Source organism: Nylanderia fulva, unplaced genomic scaffold (assembly GCF_048542155.1).
Source record: "Nylanderia fulva isolate GAGA-0341 unplaced genomic scaffold, ASM4854215v1 Scaffold5, whole genome shotgun sequence".
Lineage (NCBI taxonomy): Eukaryota > Metazoa > Arthropoda > Insecta > Hymenoptera > Formicidae > Nylanderia > Nylanderia fulva.
In genome coordinates, this window is record NW_028190587.1 from 5,388,385 (window position 1) to 5,409,866 (window position 21,482).

Below are 21,482 nucleotides of genomic sequence, written 5' to 3' on the forward strand. Positions count from 1 at the left end.
CAATTTATATGTATAATATTTTGCAAAATATATGTATAAGAAACATTTAATGAAAGGAAATAAGGAAATCTCATCAACTCAAAGAGTTTTCCTCGATTTTTCTCATATATTCTTATATCTCATATATCTTATATATTTTATATTATATATTATCTTATACAAGGAGAGAAGTTTTTCTTAATATTGGAAGTAGTATTGGAAAAATTTTGTAAGAGGTTCTGTGATTAATATTGATTACAATAAAAAATATTAATAAATGTACATAGTAAAGTCGAACATATATTTTAGTGGATATTAATATTTTTTATTGTAGTAAATTTAATCATAGAAACTTTTATAAAATTCTTCCAATACCATATCGTCTCAAGATTTTCAGGATAAATTTTAAGAGAAAATTCTCTCTGTGTATAAATTAGAATTAAAGAGAAATTGAAAGAGGCGTCAGTATTGCGATACAAAAAAAGCAACGTGGTTTTTCATAACTGACGAAACGTCACAGATTGATGACACGCGGGCTATTTTGACAAAAAAAAATCTCTCGCTGCTATCGTGATTTATGACGTGATACTGGGCGTCGATTCGCCAATTGATGCCTGCAGCTGCGAACGGTCGAAATAGGCACGATCTCGAGCCATCTTGGGCATTGACCCGAAATAATCGCTCTTCCGACTAAAGGTGTCGAGATCTTTATTCCGGTATATATATACGTATATCCGGGTATAGGGCAGCGCGTTTCTGAACGCGCGCAGAAGCTTCGGGGCAGCGTGCCTGCGCGCCCAGAAACGACTGCGACTTCAAAGTGTTTGGCCGACGATCAAGAATCGATTGCGGGGGCACGGGATTATCCCTGTTCGAAATGTAAGCCGCTTATCGCGAATCCGTAAGCTAATTTCGTACCGTCGGATGCGTAGCACTTTGTCGAGAGAGAACCCGGCCTCGTATACACGCCTCGAGCCTTCGGCTTGTCTGCTCTCTCTCGCGAGGGCGAATCCGCGAGTCTCTCGACAACTAACAGCGAAACCTGTGTTGAAGTATTAGCGGGAGCAGCTGCGGTGAGCGGAACGAGTTCGTGATGGACGCCGTAAAGTTAGGATACCCCGCATTACGTGTAGTATGCATTAACGGCAGTATATTCCGTTCATATCCGTAGCAACGAACCGCGATCGATGCGCTTACTAACCGCGCTTAGGGCATTTTCCAGATTGGAACCTCTCGCAAATATAAAGACCCCTAAAGCTTAACTACAGTTCTCTCCGCGAGCTGACGAGCTCTTTGATACAAACAGAAACCAGATTTATCATATCTCGCCGCGAAATAATGCTTCGCGATGGAAATATATTTTCCTCCAAACCACCGTCCTTTGTCAAATATATATATATAGGGTATTTCTAAACCTATGTTAAAGATTTTAAGAGCGCATTGTAGATGTCAAAATAAAAAAAAAGTTCCTATAAGCGTGAGTCTAAAATTATAATTCCCGTTGAAATTTCGCACAGCGTAATAATTAGTAGTGAATACTTCATTTATGTTCCGAGGAATTTGAGAGGAATACGAGAAATGCTAATTTTCATTTTTGAGCCCACGTTTATAGGAACACTTTTGCTTATTTCGACCCCTCGAACACTCCCTTAAAATGTTTGACAGTTTAGAAATATCCTGTAAATAAATGCTTTAACAGAAGAAGCGATCTGCACGGACACCTATAAAGCATTTGAAAAGAAACAACCCCGTGTGTATATTCAAACGATCAGCCGGACTCGCTCGCTCGGAGTAGATTCTGTCCACATGATGGCGACTGCAAACATCAAATGGGGAACCCGATATATCGTTTACCTTTGAGGGAGCCGCGCAACCGCGAGCATCGCCAACGGCGACGGGACACGTTCTCGGGCGAACTTAACGTCGTCTACCATCATCGTCGATCTAATGTTTATGGACTACGTCGCTATTACGACACTTTAAGCCTCGTTCACCGACGCGTCCCCTCGGGCGCGATTCCAACATTGCTCACCGCTCATTAATGCACCAATGATCCCCGGGTCCCGCTTTACGCCGTTAAGAACAAGGGACCAAGGATACACGTTCTGAAAGGCGAGACGAAAAACCTCGTCTAACCGCTAGGTAAATTGGCCATCCGATCGGCCATCTCTATACATCCGCCCGTCCGGTTATGATCTTATTAATATTGATGGAGCATCCGCGCCGGCGCTAATGCGTCGAGGGAGCCCGCGTTGACTTCGTTGAGTCCCCTCTTCCAAGCCGGCGAGAAGGCACCTCGCGTGTCGCGCGATTAACTTCATGATTATTCAGTACTTTATGATTATCCCGCTTGGTTTTCCGTCTCGGAAGCAACCCTCCTGGAAATATATGTTTGATCAACAATTTTCCTCGAAATTTCATGATTATTTAATTTTAATTAACGAACTGCTTCAACCCGTATAATGTGCGCGTTCAATTATAACTATTAATAACTAATGCAATTTGCTTTTAATCGGCGGGAACAAAAGATGATTAACTTTCTTGATATTATTTTTAACGGTGAAAAAAAAAATGAATATCTTTTTCTAGCTCAATGAATACGATTATCTTGGAAATGTGTTGCGAACACGATCGAAAACATTGGCTTAAACGCATGATTAATTGCGATGCAATTGGACAGGTGCTAACATGACGTGATCTAAAATTCTACCCCGAGATACAGTTCCTCAAGCGTGTGACATATCCCGGCTCATCACTATTCATTGCCTTATTATCAACTCGGCGTATGTAATCCTTTTGGAACGCATTCACACGTAAGGCGCAAGTTGCTCGTGCGTAAAATTTCGCGGTTAGCAATCGGGGAAAAAAAACCGACGACGATGATGCGGTTCGAACATTTCAGTATCGTATCGATTTGTCCCTTTTGAAAGACCAGCTATTCGTTATCGATCGAACGTGCCTCTCTATATCTGGCGTCCGATTACTATCTTGTTAATATTGATAGCCAGCTTGCGCCGACGCTAATGCGCCGGAGGATTCTGCATCTCCCTCTCACATGCTGAAGATGATGTCTATCGTCATCGGCGCTCAACCGCGTAATTTCATGCAAACGCTGTATAATCCATTCGATCTCATGATTATTCACCGCTCTATCGCTAAACAATTCAATTACTAATCTCGATTTATTTTTCCTCATTACGAGGACGAAATCCATTAACGCATTTAATATTTAATTTGAGATTTATCCCCCTACGAAAAAATTTATTAGAAAAACGTAATAGGATTAACCCATTACGTATTATTACATATGTACTAAAAGATTCAAATATTTTTATAAATGAAATATTGTTCCCCAATGTGAGAGTTACGATAACAGAAAGACATATTATAATCTGCAATGCATAAATAATATTCTTTGTTGCTTCAATTCGGAATTGTACGTATACATGTTTATATGTACATTCAGCAGATTTTTATTAATAATTTCTCTAATTTCTCTTAATAAAATTGAAGAAATATATATTTTCTTTGAAGATAAACGTGAAGTGGCCATGTAGAGAAATCCGATTAATTATTGTACGAGGAAATGAGATTAACTTGGCAGACGCTCGCAGAAGGAAGCGAAATTTTTGCTTCCGCAGCAAATATACCCGAGACAGCAAATATTCTCCTTTCCGCGTACCATGCTGCGGGAAATTTTTCCAGGGTTTCACGGAGATACCTCGACGAGAGAAGAAAAACGAAGACTCGTGCGCTAAGCCTGGCGATAAGAAACCATGAGGTCCTTAACAGTTTCAAGAACAAAAGAGGAGTTTTAATCTTTTTTCCGAAGTAGGTACGCAGTTATACGCGTGCAAGATGCATTGCATGCATACCGACGTAAAATGACGCGAATAGAAAAAAAATACTAATAATAATTGTTACGAAAAGGAGACGAAAGTCAGCGCTGCAGCTTCAAAAGACCGCCAGAGGTAATTAAAGCTCGAGGCGCGACCTTTCTCTCTTTCTCTTTTCCATCTTTCATTCCCTCTTGCGCGCGCGAAGAAAGAGGGAAACACCTAACTCCTTCCGCCGACTGCAACGCTCGTCTCAATAATAAATACCCCACGTCAAAAACGACCCCACTTCTCATTAGTCTACGCGGCACGGCATGCTTCCATCGACGGACGGGAGATTAAATAGATTTTCTTGGAATCTCCGGCGTAGTAAATTTGCCCAAGTGCAGCTTGCGCAGTTCGCAGCCTGCAGGAAATGGTACGTTCCGCATAGAGAAGTTTTCTCGAAACGATCATCATATTTTTTTCTCCCTCAAGTTCTCAGTTTTTAACGAATGTTTAATACATTCTCTATTTCATCAAAATATCATGATTAATGCAATTAAGCGGGACGCGGTCAGAGAAAAAAGTTGAGAACGAATAAAAATATATTCCGTATAGAAAAATCAATCTATGGCTCGTAATAATTTATTTTGTGAAATTTATTCATATTCATATAATTGTGAGCAATTATTTTTTATTGTCGAAACTCGAAATGAGTAATCTCAAATGCACAATAGCAGCTTCAACTTATACTATTATGCGGATTCTTAATAACGTGGGGAGAACGAATAATTATAGAAGAAAAGATAATTATATGGTTATATATAAAATTGTTGCAAGACAATGTGATATTTAATAACAAAGAGAAATAAGAATAAGAATTCATTGTACAAAACTATAAACCGTTTCTTGTGTATGAAATAGTGTGTAATTTTTTAAGAAGATAATTATCTTTAATAAGGTAATTGTTTTATATATGGAAGCTTCTTTATAAATTTCCTAGATAACGCCTTATCTTAATTTCTCGACAACATCCGTAATTAATTTTCCAAACTTACATTATCTCGAGTATTCTGCTGCTAAACTTTTTCTTGAAAGCATTATTAACTCTTTTAATACTAGTTACACATTATTATGTTTCTATGTGCGCTATTGATGTGCTTTTGATCAGCACATCAAAGTTCACTAATTGAACTGCAAACATTACCCCAAAAACAGTTTGTGGATTTTAATCGTAAACACAATTATATTCCGCAACATGGATTGTATATTAGCGTGTTCACATTTTTCAAATCTTAGTTCTAAACATCAATCGTTTAAGTATAAAGATATATATATTATAATATAAACTATAAAAAAATGCGCGATTTATATCTTTTCATTACCAAGAAAACATGATAGTAAAAAAGCAGTTATTCTCAGACGTAATAAAATACGAATGTAATCTTTTGTAAAAGACAACGTTGTAGGAGAAGATAAAAGCAAAAGACATTGCACAAAGAAAACAATATATGGATATCTTTTATTCCCCGTGGACCACATGCTGTGTGTCGTTACATAGAAACTGAAAGAACATCTACAAATTGACCGTGTTTCACGTTGTTAAACGTTTATATCCACGAATATTATATCTTGCCTCTTGTTTTTGACGAGACGCAGATAACATGGACTATTTACTTGTCAATTATACCGGGAAATTGTTTGAAAATAACCTACTATTCATATATATTCACGTTGATAAAAATGTCAGCGACATGTTTATCAACGATATTTGCAGGTATGGATTTGCAGGTACTTAAGATATAGAACAAACTCGCGAAAGGTGCTTACGCCGGAACATCGAAACTGTCCATTTACTTCTTCCGTCGCAGTCATAGTTTTTAATGAGCGCCACTATGCTTCGCAGTTCGCTTTCGAACATTTTTTTTCGACTTTTTAGCTTGTTATCTTGTTTAGTGCGACGCAAGCAGTTAAGAAGAGACGTATTACTTTTAATAGGTGTCAGAAGTTAAAAGCATATTCGAGATGCCAGAATAATGTAACAGCGACAAATCACTTTGACTGGTTGGATTAAAAAAAAAACTATATTCGTGGAATTAACTGAAAAATGTCGACGTGTATTACATTTGTCGATTGGAGTGAAAATACAATGCAATATTATGGAGCAAAAAGTATATGAGCGACGCGAATCGTATCGTATTGTTTTATTTGTACAATTTGTCTTTTATATAAAATGATTAAAATCTTCGAAACAACGCTCGTAAAAGGTACAGTTAATCAGAGCGGAGTTCCATTTAACAATCAAAGAAGCGACATATCGGTATATGCCATCAGTTTTGAAATGGCTCTTAATCACGGCTCTCGGTAGAGTACAATGACCCGCGGCAACTGACATGTCACCCTCTTTTTCCACAGATTTTAACAACGCGGAGTGTTCTATACGTTACATTTTAAAATGACACTTAATCACGAAAGTTCATGCAGTAAACGCGAGTACCACCAACACGAATAACGCTTTTCTAGTTGGCTATCGATGAAGCGGATAGTATCGATTGCCACAATAATGTATACAAAATTGTATTCAATTAATATTCCCAAGTGTCATACTATATACCCTATATATAATTAAGAGTAAATATTACAATTTTCAAACATTCAAATATTTAAAGTTTGAAAATTTTAATAGGTTTTTAAAAATCCGATTTGCAGAAAGTTCAACGATTCTCAATAATGCATTATCGCCCTATATCCGTATGATCTATATATACATATTACATTTATTTTCTCCCCGAGCAAGTTCCAATCATCTGTAAAATTTATATAATTAAAAAACTGTGGAATAACTTTTGCAAAAGTAATATGATATGAAGTAATATGATTATGGAAATGCTCGTGAACAGACGACAGATTTAGATCCAACATTATCTATCGATCAATTGTTGCAATAATGTATACAAAATTTTATTCAATTAACATTTCCAAGTGTCGTGCTATATATTCTATAATTAAGAGTAAACATTAAAATAAAATTGTCAAGCATTCAAATATTTAAAGTTTAAAAATTTTAATTTTAGATTTTTAAAAATCTGATTTGTAGGAAGTTCAACGATTCTCAATAATGCATTATATCCGCCCTATATCCATATACGATCTATATATTAATATTTATTTTCGCCCGAGCAAGTTCCAATAATCTGTAAAATCTATATATAATTAAAAAGCTACTTTGGAATAACTTTTACAAAAATAAAGTAATGATTATAGAAATGCTCGCGTGAATAAATGACAGATTTAGCTTCTTGATACAGCATTATCTATCAATGAAGCGGATTCATTGCCGCAAAATAATGTTATTGAATTAATTTTTCAAATGCCCTATACTATACATCCTATAATCAAGACAAATTCAAATATTTCAAGTTTGAAATCTCAATAGGTTTTTAAAAATCCGATTTACAGAAAGTTCAATAATTCCCAATAATGCATTATCACCCTATATCCTATATATAATCTATATATTTATATTTAAATATTTCCCCCCCGAGCAAGTTTCAGTCATCTATAAAATCTATATATAATCAAAAAACTATTTTGGAATAACTTTTACAAAAATAAAGTAACGATTATGGAAATGCTCGTGAACAGATGACAGATTTGGCTTCTTGATCCATCATTATCCCTTCCGGGCACGGGCCCGGCTTGGTCGGCTTTCCTGCCCTCCGCGTGAATTCGAGCAGGAGAGAATTCTGTGTGCGGAAATCCGATAATTGTCAGGGGATAAGTGCGCGAACGGGGGTGAATGAGAGAGACAGATGCGTGCGTGCGGAACGAGCGGGCACGCGAGCGACTTGTGTTGATTCCCGGACGGTGCCGGTTCCGCCTAAATCACACACTGTTTCCAGATAGCCGCGACAACGGGGGTGCCGGGGATCGGTGAAAAAAAAATAAAGGAAACAACGCGGTGCGATATTGCCGTCACTGTGTCGGTTGTAATGTTGCACGCACAGGAAGCCGGGGACATTAGCGAAACGCGTCCGCGGGATAATTCACTGGCGTCACGACACGCGCGTGCGTGCGTGCCCGACGCTCCGCGGTGTGTAAAATTGCAATTGTAAGTGTAACCTGTGCGAGAGCGATAGCCCCAGCTCGTCGGTATACGAGAGATACATCTACACGTCGGATCAACAGCGACTGCGATATGTCCCGCGAACGCGATATCGCGTAATAACTCGCATCGCGATAACGCCGCGCATTAACGTTACGCTTTTATTGCATATCGAGATCGACAGATGTAATAACAGATAAAGATCGACGTGGATTTTCGAGAACGAAATGGCAGCGCGTTTCCCGATTGAAAATTACAGTCAAAAATAGAGTGGCTCTAATTTATCTGAAATATTCTTTATCATATTTTGATTACATTCTTGATATAAATTCAATTTTGATATAGAGAGTTTAAGAATATATACAGTTTTTACAAAATTAATACTTTACGAATCTCTTGTATTATTTCTTATAAAAGTAATTTTTGTAAATACAAAAGAAACAAAATTTGCAATAAAAAATATGAAGAAAGTGCAAGATAATATCCTTTTAATATTCGGAGGAAAAATTGATGTCCATGTTTAAAGAAGCCGAATTGAATTACCTTCAAGCAACATGCGTTTTTGATCAAACGAATATTTTTTGTGGATAAAAGGCCGATGGAAGCGGAATAGTAGAACCATAATCGGTAATAGATAGAGGACGTTCTAAAAATATCGGCCCATCGACGAGCGAAATTCCAATAGCGTCATTCAAGAGAAGTGCATGAAAATATTCGCGGAGGCAGCCACCGTCACGACATGCATGCGCCGACGCAATAAATTCGTTTTATGCGACGCTTCGACAGGCAAAAAACGAACACGGGCATAAGTTATGAACACTTCAAAATCGTGCACGAGAAAGAAGATCACGGTTCGCTTGGCTCACCAAATTTTTTCGTCAACCTCTTTCCGTCCTCCTGAAGCTTCCAAAACTATAACAGAGCAAGAGCCAACATTTGCGAAGTTAATGTAAAAAGTTATATAGAGCGCCATGAAAAAGAGTATTTAAAAAATAATTAAAGAGTATGAGAAAACTTAAAAATTAAAACTTAAAATTTATTCAAATTAGATACAAAGAGGAAGAGAGAGAGCGAGAGAGAAAAATGTTATTATCTAAGTATATTAAGTAACAAGCACAAGGATTAAAGATTTCATAAATTTCGAATACACGAAGAACAAAAATAATTTTGTGGCAAAAATAGTCAGTAAAACTAAATTTTAGTAAATATTTTAAATCATCCTCATTCCAATTATATCTCTATGCTATTTTTAAATCGCTCTCAGGTATATTTATATTTTATACAAATATGTAAAAATAGGAAAAACTGAAAATGGGTAATCTTACGTCTCAATATCAATCGCGATAAAGCCTCGCAAAAGCGACTCATCCTCTAAATGATATCTGAATTTAGAAAGTTTATAACCGCATCTAGCATCCTTGAGATGCATTTCGATCGTGACGTCGTCGGAGATGCATATTTACGAGATACACTTCCGCCGTAAACTGCGCATGCAGCTATTACGATTTGAAGAAGCTGTCACGATAAAGTTCCATCGAACTGCTGCATCTTCTTGACTCTTTTACATTGTGCACATCTCTTTCCACCATCGTACATTCGTTCCTGTCTCGAGAAAGTGCCAGCTGCATAATTTTGCAACCCCGGTGCAACGCGATAGACGTATAAGACCCGACAGATGTCCCATCTCGTGCTCGGTCACATCGTCTAGTTGTCATTCGTTTGTAAAATGGGACTCACAATTTTCATTTTCTGTTACGTCGACGTTCCTTAATTCTGACATAAAAGCAACTTATCGTTTCGTCTAACCACACTTTGCCTTATACATTTTTCCCACGATTACATAATACGTTGTATCAATATATCTCGATTATTGATTGATTTTTCTCTCATAGACACGCAGCAGCTTGCAAAAATAGAAATAGTATCTTACAACGTCGTCTAATTTTCGACACTTTCTTTTTTCTAGCAAATGTAATAAACAATAATAATTGTCTACTTCGCGCACAATACTTTAAATAATACATGTATGCATATTATATGATGCACTATGATTCATCTGTACAATGTGCATTTGTGTAATGACGCCCGAATGAAACATTTAATTTGACAATTTACATATAATGATTAGATGATTAATAGCTCATGAAAATGGTAATTATACGCTCATGAATCAACAATCTAATGCAAATTAATAATACGACATAAATCGAAAATGATGGATAATATACATGTATTTAATATTACAAGTATTGCAATCAAGTTTGACGCAAGCTGGTTAATTTTATTGATGCGATACGGAAGCATATGAAATATTTTAATAACATATCTAAAAATATTTCATTAAATCTCTTCTTTATACATACATACATACATACATATATATATATATATATATATATATATATATATATATATATTATATAATAAATTTAGTTTCTGTATATTTCTGAATATTAATATTAATTTATATTCTACGAGAGTTATGCGTATTTGTATACCTCTTATTCAAAAATATTTTCGACTCTTCGCGTTTGAAACTCGCTGATATCGATACAGTTACTAACTTTGTTACGTTATCAAACTATCGCAAAGACAAATACGTATATGGACGTTTATTTCACTGTTTAAACACAAACGTATAGGCAGTTAACTTTCGAAGATGCAAGATCTTGTTGCTACGCCATTGTGAGAACCGGCAGCAACATAGCGCGCAGCTGAAATGGGTCCCTGATTGCCATGAAATGAGGAAGAATCGACCCCCAGATAGAGGGAAAGAAAGGTTTTTCACCCAGGGTGCAGTAAGCTATCCGTGGTAAGGAGGTAAAGGCTCGCCTTAGGGAATACTTTCGAAGTGTCTGTTTCTGGGAAGGAGAGTACGGCCAGATCCGGCGGGTGAAAACAAGGATTGCCAATGGAAAGTCGTGAAACACTTTTACGTCTTGGTAGCGGTAATTGAACTTTGCTATGTGTTCGAATAGTATTCTCAAAAGATTGCAAACTTATAAAAGCGCAATTTTGAGATAACGATCGCTGGAGAAAAGAGCGAGCTAATAAGAACAGCCAAAATAGGAAGTGAACTGCAAAGTTCTCGATATACAAACGAGATGAAGAGAAATCAGCTGCTTGGCGGAATACCGTATAACGGATAATATATATATATATTTTGTGGCGGGTATTCTGCGCACGTCCCGTGACCTAACATACGTTTTATGCCTTTAGCCACCTTCTACCACTTTTCGGTGTACCCATGCGCTGACCTCGACTACTGTACTACTGTCGACGTGCGTGTCGCGCTCTTCACACGGGACTCTACGTGAAGGTACAACCAATATCCGTGATCCTTCGGGATGTTCTTACATAATATCTTACATATATATATATATATATATATATATATGTAAGATATTCACACACATATATATATATATATATATATATATATATGTAAGATATTCGGGATGTTCTTACATCTATATATATATATATATGTAAGAACATCCCGAAGGATCCCGGATATTGGTTGTACCTTCACGTAGAGTTCCGTGTGAAGAGCGCGACACGCACATCGACAGTACAGTAGTCGAGGTCAGCGCATGGGTACACCGAAAAGTGGTAGAAGGTGGCTAAAGGCATAAAACGTATGTTAGGCCATGGGACGTGCGCAGAATACCCGCCACAAAATGCTTTTGTCACGCGACTATGTGTTGCGAGACCGTCGTCGCACATATACACTCTTGCAAGTTTAGCGGATAACGATACACGCCATTTACGCCTCCCTTAAGAGAAAACACGCGATTGTATGTGTCTACACAATACAAGATCGAAAGTATCGCACATATCATTTTCTCTTTTCTTCTTATGAGAAAAAATTACTGAATTATCATTGTTTCTAATATTTCAATATTTTTAACATTATTATATCACATGTGTATATATTAAAAAAAAATTTTATTGAATTGGAGTAAATATTTATTTCAATACTACCTAATAATATTCATTTGATGTGAAAAATATTTATTTGATATAAGAAAATGCTTTTCAAAACAGATAAATATTTATATGTTTCAAATAAATAATTTACTGAGCAGTATTAAAATAAATATTTATTAATTTAATAATTTTTTTCCAGTATACGTATATCATATTTTATATATTATAGCACATATTTTATATATAAATTGTATATATAAACACAAAAAAATTTCTCTTAGAATTTATTCTAAAAGTTATTGTAATTGTAGGACAATATAGTATTAAAAGAATTTTATAAGAGTTTCTTTAATTAATACTTATTTATCACAATAAAAAAATTAATATCTATCACAATAAGATGTAAAATATATTCAATTAATTTTATTATATACATAATAAAATTTACTATATACATATTAATATTTTTTATTATGATAAATATTAATCACAGGGAAACTCATATAAAATTCTCCATGTTTTATATAAATTGATATAATAATCTTATTAATCACAGGTTCGAAAGTGCATTCAATTTGAACTTGACTTCTCATCATATATATATATATATATATTTACGTAGCTTTAGTTTTCAATGTTAAATAACTCGATAATTAATCCTGCCGTCAGACTCGCGTCGAAGAAACATCACCTTCGAGTCCATCGGAGAGGCTGTAATTATAGGAGAGAAAGCGCGCAACTTCCGATACACCCCGTATAATATGTACCATCTAGCCTGCTATGTGTTCGCGTCACGTATACCTATGTACATAAGCGTACCTGGCTATCTACTCACCATGGGCAACGCGCCACTTCGCGTGATCCCGTGGGACTGCGCGTCCCACCATACACGGTACACACCACCCTACACACCGCCGTCGGATAAACCGCTTATTTTATTCATAAACCCACAACGTAGAATCAATATTGCACCGTCGCTCCTGCACGCTCGAGGAGAGAGAGACGTCGTCAACGACGGCAACACGTTCGCCGCCTCGACGGGGATCAGGGAATGCGGACGTTTAACTCAACCCTCTCTCGCTTTCCGTCCTTTCACCCTCCTACGCGAACCCTTCGTCCCTTCGTCGATTCGCAGGTCCGTGCTGGCTTCCCTGTGTGTCTCCCCACATACGTGTATATATTTCTCTTTCTCTCTCTCTCTCTCCTAAACCCTCTACGCGTCTGTGTCGGAACGTGTCTAACGCGGTGGAATGTAGAGTGAAATTAGTCCTTAGCCCCACGTCTGATCCCGTGGAACGCTATGTCCATTCTATGACAGGACATATCCCGACTCTCTGAGAGGGAGGGAAGAGGGAACGGCGGTATTTCGCGCTGCTGAAGCGCAGCCATTGTCCGGACGATATAAATGTCAACAACTACTGTCAGACAATCGCGACATTCCAAACGGGATATAAAGTAACGCGTCGGACGCTTTTTCCGATCTGCCAAGCTCGTTGATTGATATGTTGCTAGGACGCTGTACGGATTCACGAAGGCTGTCACAAATTCATTAACGAATACCGAAATCTGCGACATGACAATACTTCGAGCGCAATGAGATCGTTTGTCAATAATGTAAATTTCTTTTTCCTACGTAATATGCTTAAGCAAGCATGTAAAAGTTATAATTATTGAAAGAATATATATATATGATACAAATTTGTGTTAATTTTTTAATTTAAAAAATTGTTACCTCGAAAATTGATACACGCTGTTTTTACATTCACGAAACTATTCGTCTCATTGACATTGATTTTGATTCGATATGGCACGACGAAACGAGGAAAAGCGCACGTGCCCAAATATCACACGAGGTTAATGTAACGCCGCTAAAAGAAGGCTAATGAGACTTGCAGCGGGCGAGTCTGGTAAAGCTCAAAAACGCCATGGCGAACCGAAAACTGAAATTGTCCTATACTTGAACCAGCTCTTTCTGTGCTTTCAGGTAATAACAGGTAACACGAACACGTATTTGGAGTCCAAGCACGAGCTGCAGCCGCCTCTGTGGGCGAGCAAGATCCGTTTTCTGCCCTACAGCTATCACAGGCGGACGGTTTGCATGCGGGTCGAGCTCTACGGGTGTTACTGGAGCGGTAAGCTGTTTGCACTCGCCAATTTTCGTGAAACTTGCCCCGGACCGGTACACCCGACGGACTGTCCATTAACCCTGATACCGGCTGCGGCCAGAGCAAATTTGCTTTTCAAAATCTTGCTCGTATAATTCCGTTTTCACCCGGGAATCGAATTAGCTACGGGCGTCGAATAGATGTTCTCAATGCCGAAAATGCGAGGAATCATTAGCGCGCATGTTGGACTATTACCATATGATCGAAACGCATATGAACAGTTTATTTTACTAGTAATTTCAACAATTCATATATGAATTATTACGCACAAATCCATATGAATTATTACATACAAATCCATATGAATTATTAGAAATTATATATAGATGATATGACTTGACGTGTGAAAAGAATCGGTTTATACATATTTGCGATGCATTGTTTAGGTATATTTTTATATTATGAATGATTTATTTAATTTTTAATCTGTTTAAAAAGAACAGCGATTTTAATTTATACAGTGTATCGAAATAAATGCGAAAAATTTCAAAAGATGATTCTTTGTCGAAAATTAATTTGTCTGAAATTTGAGAAAAAGATTAAAAACTTAAATTTTACCTCCCTTTTTAGAAAAGTGTAACTCCTCAGGGAAGGATATAAGAGTATATGTTAATATAAGAAATCCCTCTTAATTTTCGACAAAAAACCATCTCCTAAAATGTTTCGCGCTTATTTAGATATACCCTGTATTTACGCTTTGATCAAATGTTAAAAAATTTACTAAGATTTTATACACAACCTAGAACACATTATAAGCATATTCATTCATAATACATCGATATAAAATTTGTATTTATTTTCTTTATAAAATATCCTCTTTGTATATCGACCATAAATTAAGACTCGCATAACTTGTTTTCAGACAAATCGAAACAAATCGAAGATAGTATATCGCGATCGATAAAAGGGTCACCATCGTATCTTTTTATTTCCACAGACGGCGTGGTGTCCTACTCGATGCCCCAAGGCGATAAAAGGGGCAACGGATGGGAATTCTTCGACGCGACCTACGACGGACATTGGGACGGCGAGTTGCGCCGTGGTCTGGGTCAGCTGACGGATGGTAGAACGGGGCCTGATAATTTCAAAATGTACTACGAGAACGATCGCGCCCCGGGCTGGGTCGGCTGGAGAAATGATAGCCGCAACCAGCCGGTCGAGATCAAATTTGAGTTCGACAAAGTCAGGGAATTCTCCGCCGTCCATATCTTCTGCAATAACGAATTCACCAGAGGCGTCCAGGTTCGTAAAGCTCTAAATAGTATATTTAAATATGTATATTAACTCTAACGAAGATAATTCTCTCATCATTTCTCTCTATAAATATGATTAGAATAGAATAATAATTTAATAATATCGTCAAAAATCTGACATAATAATATTTTAATATTTGATTACGATATATCAAAATATATAAAAAAATTCGCGCGGAAAAAAATATATATACGTTTCTCCTTCTTAGATATAAAATATATTTCACTTTAAACGCATGTGCAATCGATTTCGTCGTGATTCCGCACGGATAACGATCCGGTAGAACCTAAAGAATCCAGGTGATCAGGACGGAGCACGCGCCGCTTCTATATCGAATTACTTTCCCTATCCGAGATTCTTCCGTGAACTCGTTGACGCCGAGGAATCGTTTACCTTCGCTTTAGCGACATTATTCCTTAGTCCCCGTCAGGAATGCGCAAGCAGCGTCGATCAACATGCTCGCCATCCACGGGTTCTTCGTAATCCTCTCCGCCTTTTACCTACCATCACCATCCGCCTAAGTCGCGCAGCATCTGGTCGGCAAAAGACGCACCCTCATCCCTCCTCCTTCGTTTTCCCTCCCTTCTCGCCGAGCCACGCTTGATTGAATATTCCACTCGACGCTTTATCAGGTAGACGCCCATTGAATATCAATACACCGTGGAGCAGCAATTCCGGCAGTTTGATATCTGCCACGGTCTCTCTGTGCACCGACTCGGCTATTAGCCGCGTTATTTCACGAGGAATCTTGCAAATCCCAATGGGGAATTCATACACATGTTATTGCGACATGCATCGTTTAGTTGGAATTCAAGCATCGGAATCGTTGATATTTGCGGGGAGGATTTTCATTGCAATTTATGGCAATTAGATGAATAATTGTAGACGATAAATCGCGTTAAGAAACATGCATAATAATAAGTTATTTAACCGATTCTATAAATAATACTCAACGTCGCGCGAATATCGCGGAATTTCTCGAGCGAATTTCTTGCACTCTTCATATATCCGGGACGTTTTCATACCGCTGTTTCGTAATCTCAACTTTTATTCGCGAAACTTAAGAGCAAGCCGGAAAATTTGAGCGGAGATACTTGATGGAAGAAAAACAATTCCCGGATGCCTCTTGAGAAAGGCAGATAGGAAACTTTTCGCATCATTCGCCGTGATTCAGCGCGTTGTAGCCGCGGAAATGAGTTCACGGGGGCGGCTTATAAAGAGAAGATTCCTCGTGCTTACTCCGAGTTATGATTCGATCCATTGTTGTAATTTCCGTTTCGTCACAAATCGCGACGTCCTACGTAGATCTGATGACTCGATAGTATTATGACAGCCGGCAATTTACATACGCAGGTTCGTCGTGCTTTTATTGTATCAAAGCGTTACAATGCACTTTTCTCATTACAGTTTGCGGTCTTGATACCTCGATTATAACGAGAGATAACAGAGGCAACAATACGAGATCCGAATAGAATAGGAATAATGTCCATTATTAGGCGAAATATTGCAAATCGAAGGGGGATGAAAATGACAGCGCGTATATCAGAGAATATAATGAATGTTCGTCGTTCGTATAATTATGTACATTACGCCGACTAGCTAGTGACGGCACACCGAAAATCTGGAAACTCGAGATCTCTCCAACGACGCAGTCCAGGCCGCATATATTGCATGTTTCATCGTATCCGAGACAAATCCGCTTTAAACACGCGTGCGTATTCTGTCATATGCTACAGTTCGTTTAAAGGTTCGACAGGGCGTGCGGTGAAATATGTATGGGAGATTATTGAACGTTGCCAGAAACGGAAGCATCCGAATTTTGATCCGAATAAAATTGCCTCGAATAATTCTTTCGCGCTGAAATCGCAGGGAGATAGAAGAGATTATATCGTAATACCGTATTATACGCAGAATAACTAATTTTTATAGCCGCGGAAAAAAATATTTATTACTAAACATATATCTCATTTAACAAAAATACGCAGTTATTAAATAGTTGTAAAAATATTACTATGGTTACTCGCGTAAAAGTATCATTTTAATTTCCGTAGAAGAAATAAATTCTTTGGTATTTCGACATAGGTTTTTTAATTTGCAAAAAATTCGATTACTATACGTGTGTTATGAGCAAATAGCTTTTTTTTAATAATTATACTAATTGGGCAAAAAAATGACGATTAATATTTCGCGAGTGAAACCGCGAGAACAAGGGAATATTATATATATATATATAGATAGTATCGATTACGGATGTGCATATGGAAAATTATTAATGAAAGCACCTGACCCAGCGATCTAGTGTATGTATAAGCGGGACTCGGCAGTACTTGAAGTGTGTCATTATGGATCCTTGAAATAGGAACACTCGAGATAGTTTTGCGTTTAAAAACTAAAAACACGGTAAAATATCACTCGATGTTTTTCAGGAGAAGCAGTATATCCGACTGTAGCAGCGGTATTCGATCAACGATTGCCGCGAAAATCCACGGGGCGTGCGTACTCATCCGTGCATGTGTGCGTGCGTTGCATACGTGTGTGTTCGCAATGCGAAATAGTGAATATCTCGCACAAAGCGCAAATACAGCCACGCGGGCGGACGATCGCGGTATAAACGCAGTATAGGATAGGTAGGGAGGGTATACTCTTTGATGCTGGGTTCAGTGATCACCCTCCCCAAACATGCCCCACCCCCGTTAGTGTTCGTATTACGATTCAACTTCATCCCAGATTCCCGCCGAATGTATATAAACTTTAATAGCCTGTTAAACGTAAATTAGAACGTAGTCGCGCGATGAAATTCGCTGCGCGAATACCGCGAGCGATATTCCTTATCGCGCGATGCGCGAATAACGTAAAAACGCGCATGCATACGGGATGGTCCATAAATGGATTATACGCTTTATAATCCAAGATACGCGGTAGAGAGAGAGAGAGAGAGACTTATATGATATCATAACGATGAATCGAAATGGTGTTTACATATCGCGAAAGATTATATAAACTCGTATTTCGCGAAAGAGAGGCAAACGTATATACATATACGCAAAATAATATTAAGTACGCGTAAAAGCATATACAAATATATATTACACGCGGATATTGAAAGAGCGAAACCATTGCATTCCGAATAGATTCCTTGCGAAAATGCATGGAAATGCGTGATATATAAGATGATGCGCGCTCATAAATCAATATCTCAGTCAGTCGAGAACTCGGGAGAGGTCGTTTTGCAGAAATATACTAAAAAACTCGCTGCGCATTGATACATCGGAGAATTATTACCGAATTTACGAGAGAGAGGGTGTTCTCTCGCGCAGAAAAAACGAAGGAAAAGAATAGAAACGAGGAAGCATCGCCTCATCGCGCGAGAGCGTACGTACTAATGGCTTTTCGATAACCAATTCGGATAATCGGGACTCGCGTTGAAAAACCGACCGGTATCTTCGCTTAAACCCAATAATTACAAAGTCCCTTATATACACGAGCACACAAACTACGGCGGCTACTTTATAGGCTATAAATGCGCCGCCCGGTCTTTGATGCAGCGGTCAGCGGTCCTCGAAAACGGCCACGTTGCAACCTCTTCGTGGCCAGTGTCCCCGACGTATAGAGGCACCTAACACCCGATCAACGTCCTCCGGATTCCCTTTCAACGTCGACTGCTTCTATACACGGTCGCTAAAATTCAACTACGATGAGAGATTAATGGGAGATTCTTGAGGCGATTTGGAGACGATTTTTCCTCAGCGAAAATGTCCAGGCACCAATGATTTTCGAGTTATAAACGATTGAAAATAAAAGCTTTTTTTTATAAACTAAGCCTTGTGAAAATCAATTATTAACAAAACTACATTTTTTTAGTTAATTTCAGGTAAAGTTTACTTTAATAGAATTTTAATTTAAGGCTTAGTTATATAAAGATATACGGAGAGAAGTTTCTCTTAGAATTTATCTTGAAAATCGTGGTAATCTAACAATAAGACAATATGGTATTGGAAGAATTTTATAAGAGTTTCTCTATATAATATTTACCACAATAAAAAATATTAATATGTACATAGTAAAATTAATCGAACAAATATTTTTATTGTGGTAAATATTAATTAGAAAAACTTATAAAATTCTTTTAACATTATATTGTTTTAGATTACCATGATTTCCAGGATAAATTCTAAGAGAAAATTCTCTCTGTGTCCGTGATTTCCAAAATTGGAAACATTAAAAAATGATGAGTTTCCTCAACATTTTCGCAGAGGAAAACCCGTCTCCAAATAATCTTAGGAATAATCTCCCATAAACGTATGGTACGGTAAGATGGGACACCCCGTATAAATCCCTGAGTGCTTCTGTTATATTTATACAGGTCGCAAACTTTACGCTTTCTTTCTTCCTCTCTGTGTGCGCGTTTTACATTCTTAATATCCAATAAATAATATTTTTCCCCCTGGACGGAGTCATCCGATGAAACACGTCCGTCGCAAGCGATAATGGATCGTGATACACATCCGGCCACCAAAACGGCGACCTCCGCCGGGGATTCTGCAAATCCGCCCGGACTCGCACGCGCGGATCATTCTGGAGTAAGGTAATTTTCCGGAGTACGCGTCGTAATGCAATAAGGGTGCAAAGGAGGAGCGAGAGGGAGAGACGAATCTGCTTATTTGCGAAGAATGAATTTACCGGCGTTACTCGTTTCGTAAAGGGAGAGGTTCGTCGCGCAGACACGAGTCCCCTCGTTGTCTGATATTTCCGGTAGTAGAGAAAATACCTCTATCTCTCGCTCACATTCGGTAAGAGATGCCATCTCGTCAAAGTGCATAAATTCGCGTGATTGCGCGCGCCTGGGTCGATGTAACGATCTTCCGCGCGCGCGTTCGGCGTGCCGATTTTATTTACGAATGCTCTTTCCTCTCTCGAAATCCGTTTCAATTTTGCTGACGGACGTTCCCTACGGTACGTGTTTGGCCGAACGAAGGCGCATTACCTATTCAGCGTAATGCATAAAACTTCATGGTCGACTAATGGAACGAAATGGAATGTATATGCGCTGTCATAATTATTCTAGAGAATTCTCTCTTTCTCTCAAATATATATAGTTACCTCGTTTTTTAAAAGCTGCGTCTGCAACCTAATAACACGCTGCCAATAAATTATATTTAGCGCGAGATACTACATCTCTTGCCTCACATATATTTATGTCTCTCGGTAGAACGCTTCAATTCTTTAATACTCTCGTATATGAAATAAGTCAAAAAGTGTCATATATATTTAAATATGCAGAGATTTAAGACGTCCGTATGTATGTATATTCAACGACATTGCGAAAATACTCTTGTTTTTTGATGGATATTCATTTTTAAACGCGCTTTGCGAAATCGGAAGTCTTTAATGTTTCACGTCTCGACTGCATCTTACGTTCAAAATATTATATTTAACCAATCAAACTGAAAATATAATTCACATGCACGTGCAAGATATAAAAAATGTATCTAAATAAGTGCGAAAAACTTTAGATGATTCTTGGTCGAAAATTAAGGGAAATTTCTTATATAGACATATACTCTAAAAATGAAGAAAATTTTGTTTATTAAATAGGGATTGTTGGTTTCATCCCCTTAACGATACAGCAAGATCCACAAAAATTTAATAAATATCCTTTTTATTATTCTTGGTAGAAAGTATCCATCTCAAGTTTCATTTTTTGTCTCAGATTTGAGAAAAAAATAAAGCTTAACTTTTACCACCCTTCCCTGTTTACCTTTAATTTTCGACAAAAAATCATCTCCTAAAATTGCCCGCACTTGTTTAGATACACCCTGTATATATATATCTCATCTTTTTCCCGACGACTTTCGGCAGTAACGGAAAACTCGTACACAAACGAGTTTTATGGCGACCCTATATTCATGCACCACCTACACGTGCAAGGTGCATCGGCATGTCGATACTACTGCTGTTACGTCGGATTCCGCGTCTTCCCGCCGCATGGTATATATCGCTCCCGGCTGCCATTGCCGCGAGATAAACCTCTGGAAATTGGATTTACATGACGCGGATTAGGATAACCGAATCTGATAGGCCGACTCTCTGTCTACCGCATCATTGGAAATGTATTCCGGAGGTTCTCCTACGGCTGTATTATCCAACCTAGTAAAATACGAGACAAGAACGAGAAAACACAGACATCACGAATGGAATTTGGCGACACTTTATTGTCTGACATGTCTGCGC

General features: G+C 37.9%; 2 protein-coding genes across 2 annotated transcripts in view; one reads left to right on the forward strand and one right to left on the reverse strand.

The window, feature by feature from the left end:
• The window catches only part of LOC114941715 (uncharacterized), a 236,864-nt gene that overhangs the window by 172,025 nt on the left and 43,357 nt on the right, over positions 1-21,482 (reverse strand). The gene's annotated exons all lie outside the window — the stretch shown is intronic.
• LOC114941713 (discoidin domain-containing receptor 2) overlaps positions 1-21,482 on the forward strand; it is a 150,875-nt gene that overhangs the window by 87,999 nt on the left and 41,394 nt on the right. The window contains exons 5-6 of the mRNA XM_029316803.2: positions 13,817-13,964; positions 14,935-15,239. Of these exons, the coding sequence (XP_029172636.1) occupies positions 13,817-13,964; positions 14,935-15,239 (453 nt within the window). The remainder of the gene's footprint in view (positions 1-13,816; positions 13,965-14,934; positions 15,240-21,482) is intronic.